This window comes from Sinocyclocheilus rhinocerous, unplaced genomic scaffold (assembly GCF_001515625.1).
Source record: "Sinocyclocheilus rhinocerous isolate Xijiao unplaced genomic scaffold, SAMN03320098_v1.1 scaffold303, whole genome shotgun sequence".
NCBI lineage: Eukaryota > Metazoa > Chordata > Actinopteri > Cypriniformes > Cyprinidae > Sinocyclocheilus > Sinocyclocheilus rhinocerous.
In genome coordinates this window covers 19,361-32,737 of record NW_015656152.1, presented here as the reverse complement: position 1 = coordinate 32,737, position 13,377 = coordinate 19,361, and the positions used below count along the sequence as shown (strand labels likewise).

At 42.1% G+C, this 13,377-nt stretch overlaps 2 protein-coding genes across 2 annotated transcripts; both read left to right on the top strand.

Moving 5' to 3' along the window:
* Positions 1–2,211: 2,211 nt before the first annotated feature.
* On the top strand, positions 2,212–3,222 carry LOC107719440 (trace amine-associated receptor 1-like). Its single transcript, XM_016526852.1, has 2 exons — positions 2,212–2,539; positions 2,612–3,222. The coding sequence occupies exons 1-2, from the start codon at positions 2,212–2,214 to the stop codon at positions 3,220–3,222; spliced, it is 939 nt and encodes a 312-aa protein (XP_016382338.1).
* A 6,804-nt stretch (positions 3,223–10,026) lies between these two features.
* On the top strand, positions 10,027–11,037 carry LOC107719439 (trace amine-associated receptor 1-like). The gene is made up of 2 exons (XM_016526851.1): positions 10,027–10,354; positions 10,427–11,037. Exons 1-2 carry the CDS (start codon positions 10,027–10,029, stop codon positions 11,035–11,037), a joined length of 939 nt encoding a protein of 312 aa, XP_016382337.1.
* The last annotated feature ends 2,340 nt before the right edge of the window (positions 11,038–13,377 follow it).

Genomic DNA, 13,377 nt, shown 5'->3' with positions numbered 1-13,377 from the left:
ATCTCTGCAAACCCATGAATCATGCACCATTAAACAGGTGTCTATATAGTTTTTACCTGATCTCGGATCAGTTTTATAAATTTGTATAATTTATTATAAAACATTTGTATAATTAAAAGCCATACTAGTAATTAATAGTCTCTTTTGTTTAGCTGAGCTATATGTGGCAGTCGTGGCCTAATGGTTAGAGAGTCGGACACAACCCGAAGGTTGTGGGTTTGAGTCTCAGGTCCGGCAGGAATTGTCGGTGGGGGGAGTGAATGTACAGCGCTCTCTTCCACCATCAATACTACGACTGAGGTGAGACCCTTGAGCAAGGCACCAAACCTCCAACTGCTCCCCGGGTGCTGCAGCAATATGGCTGCCAACTGCTCTGGGTGTGTGTTCACGGTGTGTGTGCTAGGGATGTGCCGATACGAGTATCGGTACCGAACGGTTCACGGGGCAAATTCCAAATGGAAGTGATCATCCCTATCCCCGTTGGAGTGAGCAGGGTGTGTTCCATTATGTAGTCGTTTGGAATGCACTTGGCAAAGCGAGGGACGTAATTTCCTCATTATCTTCAGCTGGCATGTTCCCGTGACAATGCAGCAGCATTCGCTGATGGACACCGGCATAAAACAAATATACAATTTATATTTTAAAAAGTTTTATATATATTAGTTTTATATATTATATAGCATATTTTAAAAACTTTTTAAAATATAAAATGTATGTTTATTTGCAACAGTTATGCTAACAACAATAAAAAGACATTTATGACAGTAAAACAGCGACATCTGCTGACGGACACCGTGCTGCGTTGTCACGGGAACATGCCAGCTGAAGATAATGAGTAAATTATGTCCCTCACTGTGCCAAGTGCATTCCAAACGACTACATAATGGCACGCACCTGCCCTGCTCACTCCAAAGTCCCCACTCCAAGGGGATAGGGATGATCACTTCCATTTGGAATTTGCCCCGTGAACCATTCGGTACCTATACTCGTATCGGCACATCCCTAGTGTGTGTGTAACTGGTCTCTTATCCTCTTTGCGTTGTGTTGTGGCAATAAAGCTCGTGCTTCAATAAATCGTCTCTCATTCATCAATTTATTCATTGAGAAAACACAGTAACACAGAGTGAGTTGATATAGGCCTATTCCAGCATATTCGACGCCTCGTGCTGGCGCGTTTTTGTTAAATGTGAGCCAAAATCATCACGATTAAAAGAACCAAAGACTTAAACTACTTCAGTCTGTGTGCACTGAATTTATTTAATAAGAGTTTCGTAATTTGAGTTGAATTACTGAAATAAATGAACTTTTCCACGACATTCTAATTTATTGAGATGCACCTGTATGTACAACTCTGTTACATGTGCACTTGGATGGGTTAAATGCAGAGCACAAATTCTGAGAATGGGTCACCATACTTGGCCACACGTCACTTCACTTTCAACAAACAAGACAAGCTCAGAAAATTTATAAAGAAATAGTATTCGGACACTTATTATTTAATGACATTAGATTATTAGTTAATTGCATTTGATAGATTATACTTTTACTTCCAATAAAACATTTGCAATGGTTTTGTAAAAACTGTTTTTATGCATGTTTGGCCTGAATCACCACTGTAAGGAGTTTTGAGCACTTTGAAACCGTGAATCATTTTGCGAAGCAGTTGGTTCAGTTGATTCAAAGCTTAGAGAGAGAGAGTGAACACACACCCGGAGCAGTGTGTGCAAAGGGATGTCTAATGCTATTTCATGCATTCTGACTTATTTACACTGCTCATCATGGAGAAAAGGCCATCCAATGGTGTCAGGACTCAAAAGAGGAGGACTATTGGGAGTTTGCATTACTATAAATCTGGGCTCTCTGATCAAGAGTGTGCCTTTGCCACTTGAAAAAAAAAAGAGGTAAGGCCCAGGATGGTTATGCTACTGAACTTTATTAATTAAATTAAAATAAAATAATGTGTTGAAATGTACAGTTTCTAATTTTTCTTTATTTTTACTTTAGTATTAATAATATGTCTAAAATTATTTTATTGTTCATTTGTTATTTGTGAGAATGATAGCTATTAGAAAAATTATTTAAGAACCTATACTGTCATTATGATTAATGACAAGAGTAATATTTATTTATACATAAACAATAAAGCTTGTTTGCAAGTGTCAGCAGCTACTATTTTTCTTTTTTACAGAACGGTGAATCGGAATTGTGTAAATGGATGCCCCAGTCAACATCAGCCAAATAGCAATCTGGGAAAAGCCTGTTCTCTGTTATGAGTTTAGTAACAGGTCTTGTCAGAAGTTTGTCTATCCTTTGGAAACTCGAATATTGCTCTACATCCTTTTTAGCGTTTCTTCAATTGTCACAATCATAGGAAACCTGCTTGTGATCATAACGGTCATTCATTTCAAGCAGCTTCACACACCAACTAACTACCTCATCCTGTCTCTGGCCGTGGCCGATCTGCTTGTAGGAGGAGTTGTGATGCCTCCCAGCATGCTGCGCTCCATCGAGACGTGCTGGTATCTGGGAGATTTGTTCTGTAAAATACACAGCAGTCTTGATGTGACATTATGCACTGCGTCAATATTAAATCTATGTATCATTTCTTTAGACAGATATTATGCCATATGTCACCCCTTTCAATATCACAGTAAAATGACATCACTTGCTACACTAGTTATGATTATTATCTGCTGGACTGTTTCAGCTGCTCTGGGGTTTGGCATGATCTTCATGGAGCTTAATATTCTTGGCATTGAGGATTTTTACTATGACAACATTGACTGTGATGGAGGCTGCTTTGTCTTTCAGAGTAAAGCTGGAGCTACTATATTCTCACTGATCTGTTTTTATGTTCCTGCTTTTGTCATGCTCTGTGTGTACCTCAAGATCTTACACGCAGCTCAACGGCAGGTTCAGGCCATCCAGAGTGTGAAGTCTGAAATGAAAAAAGAGGGAAAAGCCACTAAGACTTTAGCCATCATCATGGGGGTGTTTCTGACTTTCTGGATACCCTTTTTCATTTGTAATCTTATAGATCCCTTCATCGGTTACTCTGTACCACCACTGCTGTTTGACTTGTTCCTGTGGATCGGCTATTATAATTCCACCTGTAATCCCATAGTGTACGCCTTCTTTTACAGCTGGTTCAGACATGCTTTCAGAGTCATTCTATCCAAAAGAGTATTTCAGAGTAATTCTTCAAGAACAATACTGTTGTAATAAGGAAACGGATCATATGCAAATGCATTTCTCAATGTTTCATTTTCTGATTGGTACATATTTCATTTGATCTTTTTTTATTATTCTATTTTGTTTGTGATTTCATACATGAACCTTCATACTCTTCATACTCAAAGTGCAAAACTAATATTTCTTTAAAGACTTGTATGTGATTTAAGTGCCTGCATATATGAGTGCTGTATGTCTTGGCATTCAAGGCTCTTTTGATCTGATTTTTACCTTCTTTGCTAAAACATGGCAAGCATTATATTATGGTGGAATAGCATGATACATCTTAATGTAACTGAGTTCATGATTCTTGGACACAGTTGACTGGTATGCTATTGATGGAAATATACAGTTGAAAGAAGATAATATAAAGTAGCAGAGAGGTTAAACTAGGTGAGGGTGGCCTGAGTCCACCAGTGTTGATCTTTGCCCCCTCATGGATCCCTATGAATTAAATTCTGATAAAGTTTAACTGTGTGTATTTAGTGCTAGAAGATAACTTACAATCACATGAATTTTTTTTAAAAAGGGCCCCTTTATTTTATATAATTTTTTATCTATAACAACAAATTCAACATGGCTGAAGTGCCAAGTACATATTTCAGGATATTAGGTAAAAACAATTTTTCAGAATAATGTACAAAACAACACTATCTAAAACAAAATTATGTCACTTTTGCAAAGATATATATTTTTAAACAATTTTAGTTACAGCTGGTTAAACATAAATTTTATGGGTGTTTATTTGATTTGCATAAAAAATGCCAAGTCATTCCATGAGAGGAGTGCCATTCATATCCACGACATTTGATGAAGTGCACTAAACAAATGTATGATGGCACCTTTTATGCACGTGAAGTCTTAAAAAACGGTGCTTATTATTTACAGACAGTACAACAATTATTTTAGAACATATTCTGTGCTGATTGTTGACCAGCTAAAATTTACTGAAACGTATATTCAAAGGGAATGATGATGTAGGCCTACAATGAACTTCATGTTAGCTTGCTTATTGTACCCAAGAGCATGATCTGTTTAAATCCACGTCCTACTAGCAAGAAACTATGCTTAACCACAAGTCGAGAGCTGTAGTTCCAACCACGTGAAGTTGCGTTCACACTACCAGCTAGACGTAGCGACAAAATGACACAATCCCACTGTGACAGTGACCATTGGTGACAGGATGTAGGCGTGTCCAGTGAAGCAACAAAGTTGAGATATCTTGAACTTTATGCAAATAAAGAGCGAATTTTGGGAGTGACAACCAATAGGAATGAAGTCAGTGGAGTGCACGTGATCCTTCATTACATTCTATAGTGGAGTGTTGAGGCAAGATGGAGGAGAAGTTAATTTTAGCAGTCAGCAACTTTCCTATAATTTATTATGTCTCTGTGTACATACGGTGATACTGTGCTGACTCCGAGCCTGAATGTTTCTTGAACCCAGAAAGACCGGTGCTTAAGCTCTGGCCACAGATAAATAACCGCGATGGCAAAGAGCACTCACTGTTTCTTGTTCATCTTTATTATTAAGCATTTTATGCATTGATTCCATTTATAGTCTTTTTCCTTCCAAAATGTTTGTTTGTAGTGGCAAGGAAACTGATTTGTTGTATACAAGATGGAGTAACATCTGTGAATGTCATTAGCAAATGTTATTAGACATCCAGTAGTGAGAACGCCCACCAGCGACCTGACTGCCAGCGACAAAGTCCCTAGTGTGAACATAAATAAAGTTTGTGATGTTGTTTGCGAATGTTTGTTGAAACTAGGGAAACACCGGACCTTTGGCTTGTCATCTCAAACTTGTGACCATAGTTGGGAAATGCACCCCTTCATGACTGTTGTATCAGTTTTTTTGATAACTTTTTTTTTATATAACTAGATCTACAGCTGGTTCAGACATGCATTTAGAATTATTATATCCAAAGCTATTTTTCAGACAAATTATTCAAAAACAGTATTAATGTAATAATGAAATTGCAAATTCTTTTACTTGATGTCTAACTTTCTGATTGGCACATATTGCAGTTTATCTATTTAGTATGTGATTTCTTAACTGAACTTTATACTCAAAGAAGTGCAAAACAAATCTGTGCTTTAAGACTCTTGTATGTTATTAGACTACATGCCTGTATAAACATGCTGTATCTCTTGGCATTCAGGGCTCTTTTGAGTCCACCGGTGTTGATCTTTGCCCCTCTCATGGATCATTATGAATTAAATTGTTTAAATGTGTAAAAACTGCATGTTCAATGCTAGAAGATAATTTCAAATCACATGAGAAAATATTTTAAAAAGGCCCTTAATGTATATTTCTACATGTCTGTCTATTTTATGCCATCATTGTTTTTTATTATTATTTTTTATTATTTTATAGCATTCACAGTGGGAATGGTATACAATCCTGCCGTGAGAGTGGCGAAGATCAGCCTGAACCAAGGGCTAAGACCACACCAAGCATGGGGTAGAACAACACACAATTTCCAACCAATAGTGGTGCCGCTAGGAAAGCCCGCAGCTGATAGGCACAGCTAGACCAATGAACATTTTAACTCAGGTGTACCAAATTAGCATATCTGGCCAGAATAAATGAGCGGCTGCACTGAATACAGGGCAGACACAACAACAGTAGCAAGGTAACGCCGTGCAACGTAGCAAAAGCAAATATAAAAATGTACATAGGCCTGCAAGATGGCCGAGCTTTCGATATAAACCCTTAAAGCCCTGACAGGGCAAATGGCGCTCTGAGCCTCAGCATCATGTGAGGTTGACGGCTTGGAAGACAAAGCGGGCAAAGAAATTACCTGCACTTTAAAGGGGGTAGAAAGAAATGTATGCATTTATCCCGGTCTCGGCCGGAGAGTAACACTGCAGTCCCCAGGCCAAAAGCGAATACAATCGTCATCCACCGAGAGCGCATGCAAATCTCCTATGTGCTTAGCCGAGGCAAGGGCAAGAAGCAGAGCAGTTTTGAGGGAGAGCTCCCTCATAGCAATGGATGCTAAGGGCTCGAACGGGGGTAGAGAGAGAGCTTTCAGAACCAGCACTAGGCCCCACGGCGGCACCGACGATGGGCGTGGGGGATGTAACCTGAGAAATCTGACCACCAGCGTGTGCCTCCCGATTGATTGACTGTCAACTCTGGAAAGAAACAAAGCAATAGCGGCCACATAAACCTTTAGCGTTGATGGTAGACTCCCGTTATCTAGCCTGTGCTGCAGTAAACGTAGAACATCCAACACGGGACAGCTCGCCGGGTCGATATCTTTATCACAGCACATTTCACGAACACTTCTCATTTAAGAGCATACAGATACCTAGTAGAAGATGCATGAGGCTCAGTGAGCATGTCAAGCACACGGGGAGGCAGGGCGCTTAGCCCCTCTAGGAGCCCTGAAGTAGCCACACCTGAAGGCTCCACAGCTCTGGGCTTGGGGTGCCATATCGAGCCGTTCGCTTGAGACAGCAGGTCCCTCCTGAAGGGGATTCGCCAAGGCGAAGCCACCAGCATCTCCCTGAGGTCAGGAAACCAAGGTTGATTCGGCCAGTTTGGGGAAATGAGGATCCTGATTTTGCATAATACCAGAGGCAAAATCTTTACCAGAGGGAATGCATAAAGTCTGGCTCTCAGCCAGCATGACGTCAGAGCGTCTCCCATCAGCGGAGAGTGAGAGAGCAAAAAGAACAGCAGGCAGTGTGTGTTCTCGCTTGATGTGAACAGATCCACCTCCGCCCTCCCGAAGTGGTCGCAAATCATCCAAACTGGACTGGGATGCAGCTTCATTCCCTGTGAGGAATTCCGTTCCTCGAAAGCATGTATTAGGTTTAGGAGTTTAGGAGACCGGGGATATGTGCCGCTCTGATGGAGAGTAGATGATGATTCGGCCAAAATAGAAGACTCGCAGCCTGCTTAAAAAGGGCTCTGGAGCGTACGCTGCCTTGGCGATTTATGTACGAAACCACAGACATATTGTCGGTGCGAATCAGCACATATTGCTGTTCCAGTTGCGGCAGAAACACCACTAGGCCTAAGGACACCGCCTTCAGTTCCAAGCATTTTATGTGCCACCTGCTCTGACTCAGGCCTGAAGTTGGTACGCCTTCACACTTCCAGCCTGAGGCCGATGCATCTGTCATAACCACAGTGCGTGCTCTCACCAGTCCCAAGGGAACCCCCCAGCTGAACGTTTTTGGGTTGCACCATGGTCTCAGAGCACTGACACAGCTGCGTGTGAACCGTGGTCCATGCTCTCTACGGAACTCAAGTTTTCAGCCACAACTGTAGTGGCCGCATGTGCAAATAACCCAGGTGGCAAACTGATAAAGCTGAAGCCACAAGTCCCAGAAGCCTCTGAAATTCCCTCAAGGGAACAGACCGGCCCGTTCTGAAGTGACGCAGAGCTGGTGAAATGGTCGTTATGTGCCTCTTGAGAGAGGAGGGCTCGCATCTCCACCGAGTCGGAACACACACCCAGATATGTTATAGAGCTCTCTCCTCCTCTTGGCCGGTCCGTCAGGATGAGGGCCTGGCAGCCGAGGGCAGTCCACTGTCAAGGCGGGGGCTCCTCCTCTGTCTGTGGCACCTTTTCCCTGGTTCCGTCCACTGCTTGCGCCAAACATCCAGCTCATTTCGAGGAGCTGCAGAGGATGCGGCGGGCTGCTTAGCCGTTCTCTGAGCGGAGTGGGGCGAGAAGAGGAGCATGATCTAGACGGTGGATGGAACACCTGCCGGGGCATCAGGTGCGTGAACCTTCACGCACTTTTGCGCCTCAGAGAAACACTTAATAACCGACTCCATGGCGTCACCAAAGAGGCCAGAGGGAGTGATCGGAGCTTTGAGGAGTGCTTTACAGTCAGAGTCCTTCAGGTCAGCTAGGGTCAGCCATAGGTGACTGTGAAGGAACGACCATTGGCTTGAGCAGAGTGCTTTGTCACCATCAGCACAGCACAGGTCTTTCACAACGTCCGCGTCCATGTCGCCGCTGTCCAGAGACTGCAGAAGCTTAGCTTAAAAGACCTGCAGAACTGCCATCGAGTGCAGCGTGGATGCCACTTTGTCTGCGGAAGTGTATGTCTTGTCAGCGAGGTAGGTGGTCAATCTGCAAGGCGTAGAAGGCAGGCTGAGGCCTGCGCCAAGCGTGGCCGAGGAAAGGCACAGATGTGTGGTGACGGTCTTCTCGATGGGGGGTATGCGCACATAGCCATGGGCCTCTGTCCCGTCCACGTGGGAGAACATGGCCTGAGCGGAAGAGTGGACGCACGCAGACTGGGGAGCAGACCACAACTTCACCACCTGTTCGAGGACTGGTGAAAGGGGCGATGCAGAGGAAGACGGCCCCGGACCGAGGAAGGGGAAGGCCCACCAGCGGCTCGCTTGCGGCAGTAGGACTCATTCCCGTAAGGCCACGAGTGATGCTCCTCCGAGTCCTCAAAACACACGACAGCGAGTAAGCCAGTGCATGCAGTCGGACTCAGAGAATGCCACCTCAGCATGGGCCAGGCCCAGGCAGGAAATGCAGCTCTTTGCAATAAGAATTCTCATGAATATGGGCCCTGAAATCTAAAATTAACATTATGCATTCTAAAGCACCGAACAGTTGTGTTATATGAAAATGCTGAGTGAGTTTGTCTCTGGCTCAGCACCAACAAAAATGAAATATTTAAATTATTCAGTTCATCACGCCACGCACTATACAATCTGAACACACGGTGGGATACATGTCAAGGGTTAGGGTCTGTTCACACAGCTACATTAATTGAGGTTAAAATATGACAAAGTATAATGAAATTATCTCATGGACCAGAAGAAATGGGGTGGTAGGCCGATTTTGGCCCATGAGCCATGTGTTTGACACTGTTGTTGTTGTTGTTGTTGTTGTTGTAACCAGCTTTGGACCCAAAAGCAGAACACAGACTAAAAATTGATGCAAATAATTAATTTATTGCCAAAAGTCAAGCAACACAATCCATCTCTCCTTTGCTGTTGAGGATTGGCTGAGGTTAGCTGGAAACAACTAAAAAATTATGCAAATAATTAATTTATTGCCAAAAGTCAAGCAACACAATCCATCTCTCCTTTGCTGTTGAGGATTGGCTGAGGTTAGCTGGAAACAAACAGGCCAGAGATATGTTGATCGGGCGTGGCAGGCAGAATGCAGGATAAATGCAGGTGGAGTGAGGTCTAAAGCACAGGAGAAACAGAATTAGAACTCCAACTAAGCACATGACACAAAAACTAGTCTAAAGACACTGGGAGGCCTTAGCACAGTACCACATAGGCAGACTGAACGATCTGGCCCAAAAGTGACTGAAGACCCAGGGTTTAAATACTGGAGGCAGATGAGTTGATTGGCAGCAGGTGATTCACATTCAGCCACAGAGAGGAGAGCATAGCCACACCCCGGGGATACACCAACTCACCAACACACAAGCACAGACACACAAAAAGGAAAAACACAGCTGGCCAAAAATCCAAATCCCTGACAGTTGTAGACTGTTGAGAACACTAGGTTTCCTTGGAAACTCAAATGCCTTGTGATTTGACAGGAGGGAGGTTGTTATGAAACTCTTGTGCTATAAATGTGTGCTCTTTGCTTCATGAGGCAGCCTTGGTTCACCGTAGAAAGAAAGGTAAGAACATGGATGGAGAGTCTTTGATGTGCTGTGTTGTATTTAAAATCATTCAATCATCAAATTTTTAACATGCAATTCATTGACAGAGATGCATAAACCTAACTGCAGGCTGAAATTAACTTCACTTCCTTTTAAGCAGGGAAGCTCCAGAATTGTGTAAATGGAAATGCGAATCAACATCAGTCAAACTGAAATCTGGAAAAAGCCTTTTCTCTGTTATGAGTTTAGTAACAGGTCTTGTCAGAAGTTTGTCTATCCTTTGGAAACTCGAATATTGCTCTACATCCTTTTTAGCGTTTCTTCAGTTGTCACAATCATAGGAAACCTGTTGGTGATCATAACGGTCATTCATTTCAAGCAGCTTCGCACACCAACTAACTACCTCATCCTGTCTCTGGCCGTGGCCGATCTGCTTGTAGGAGGAGTTGTGATGCCTCCCAGCATGCTGCGCTCCATCGAGACGTGCTGGTATCTGGGAGATTTGTTCTGTAAAATACACAGCAGTCTTGATGTAACATTGAGTACCACATCAATTTTAAACCTCTGTATCATTTCTTTAGACAGATATTATGCCATATGTCACCCCTTTCAATATCACAGTAAAATGACATCACTTGCTACACTAGTTATGATTATTATCTGCTGGAGTGTTTCAGCTGCTCTGGGGTTTGGCATGATCTTCATGGAGCTTAATATTCTTGGTGTTGAGGATTTTTACTATGAGAACATTAAATGTGATGGCGGATGTACACTGTTTCAGAGTAAAGCTGGAGCTACTATATTCTCATTGATCTGTTTTTATATTCCTGCTTTTGTCATGCTCTGTGTGTACCTCAAGATCTTACACGCAGCTCAACGGCAGGTTCAGGCCATCCAGAGCGTGAATTCTGAATTTAAAAAAGAAGGAAAAGCCACTAAGACTTTAGCCATCGTCATGGGGGTGTTTCTGACCTTCTGGATTCCTTTTTTCCTTTGCAATCTTATCGATCCCTTCATCGGTTACTCTGTACCACCACTGCTATTTGACTTGTTCTATTGGGTTGGATATTATAATTCCACTTGTAATCCCATAGTGTACGCCTTCTTTTACAGCTGGTTCAGACATGCTTTCAGAATCATTCTGTCCAAAGCAATATTTCAGACAAATTCTTCAAGAACAGTACTAATGTAATAATGAAAAAAATTTTTTTGATGTCTTATTTTCTGTTTGGTACATATTGCAGTGTATCTATTTTAGTGTATTTTGTGTGCCATTTCTTAACTAAACCTTCATATTAGTGCAAAGGAAACCTGTGTTTTAAGAATCCTGTATGTGCTATACATGCCTATATGTGCTGTATGTCATTCAGGGCACTACTGAGTCCACCAGTGTTGATCTTTGCCCCTATCATGGGTCCATATGAATTAAATTCTAATAAAGTGTGTGAAAACTGCACAGTCAATGCTAGAATATCTCTACTCTCCACAAACATACTTTCAGTGTAAATGTACATGCAGACAAGATAAAAGAATTTTAAGATATAATTCTGTGCAACTGTACTTTCTATTGTCATTTTTAAATTCAACATGGCTGACAAAAATGCTTAAGCACCAAGTACATCTACCTCGATCTTTTATTCCAGGAGATCCAGACAGGCAGACTATGCATGAACACCATGCTTAACAAGGTATATTTGTTTGCTCATTACATGTTTGGTCATTCCATTTGTTTGGAGTTTCCATTCAGCTTCACTGTGACTTTTTATTTAAAACAAACCAAAATGCAACTTTCTCAAAGGTATTTTAATTAAAACAATCATTTGAAATGTAAATTGCAATGATCTGATTTGCATAATTATTTTAATTGAGTACTTCTCAGTCCATTTCTACAGGCCCTAATCTGACACCTATTAAGCTGATGAGTTGAATCAATGTGTTAGACAAGTGAAATATCCCCGATGTGCAGTGCAGATGAGTAGATCTGAGAACCACGGCTTTAATGAATACAACATCCAAATAAACACTGCTGACTCACTGCATGGAAGGAATTGTGTCCACAACATCAAGTTCAATAAAAACAAAAATATATTAAGTGTTTTGCATGCCTAAATATATATTAATTTAAAAACAAATTACAAAATGATTATATCAAAAATATGATTTCATGTGATAACGATTGTTTTTTTTTTAAACATACTGTATATGCATTTTGGCATATCACTATAGTCACACACACTTTGGTGTTCTAAGAATATTGCAACCAAAATAACTGACTTGCCTCAGTGGTCTAACTGCACTCGTCAGTGACAAAATGTTTTGAGATGACAAATCAAATCAACTAGGCGGCTTTAGTGGCGACACTAAAGCCGCCTAGTTGATTTGATTTGTTGATTTGATTTGTTTACGAGCGTGAATTCCAGAGCGATGCTTCAGTTGATGGAAGTAGCTAAATTAAACATTTATTTTAGTTAGCAAACATTTATTTAGCATATTTACATATTTTTACATTTTTCTTTACATATATTGCACAACGCCAATGTAACTGACTTTGTCACGAGTTGCTCGTCAATGTCAAAATGTTTGAGATGACCAATCAAATCAAAGTAGGCGGGCTTTACTATTCACAGGCTACTGAGTGCGAATTCCAGACCAACGCTTCAAGGGGTCATGATATGAGAGAATCGAATTTGCCTTGATATTTTGTCATATAAGAGCTGTACCATTAAAACATCTTGCAAGTTTCATAGCTCAAAACGTTCTCCTCATTATAAACAAAGCATTTATTTAATCAAGCTCCACTGTGGGATTTCTGGCGTCACACCATAGGCCCCACCCACTGGCGTTCAGTCGCATAACGGCTATACCTACGCTATTCATCCACAGAGTCACGCAAAACCGAAACACAAACATGTTCTTCTGCAAAATGCGTGCAGTTTAGAACAAATTTGGGACCTCTGTATTTATAAAACGTCTCGGTTACGTATGTAACCCTCGTTCCCTGAAGGAGGGAATGGAGACGTCACGTCGGTGATGACCGACGAATTGGGATCTCGCCAGAGAGACCAATCACCTTCGAGTGTAACTAAACGAGCCAATGGACATTGGCATACGGATTTCGCATCTGGCTGCCACACCCCGCAGCGCAGGTATAAGAGGCAGCAGGTGCACCGCATTAATTTATGTTTTCGCTGAGGAGCCGTCGTTCCCTTTCAGTAGGTCACTCTCGACGTCACGTTGGTGATGACCGACGAATTGGGATCCCTACCAATGCGCCACAGGTGCTGCCCCCTCCAGTGCCCTGTGTAGGCCCCTTGACCCTTTCTATAAGGCAGACGATAGGACCGGGCTCTACACAGAGAAGGTCGACCACTGCTGTTCCTCGTAACCCAACAGTAGGACTTGGATAACACTGGGAAAGTGTGCCCTATCCATTTGGAAAGGGCATACTGCGGAGTCACCTCCTCCCAGAGGGTGTTAAGTGACATTTACTCACGTGGAGTAACCCCGTAGGGCCCTACTGCACATGGAAGTC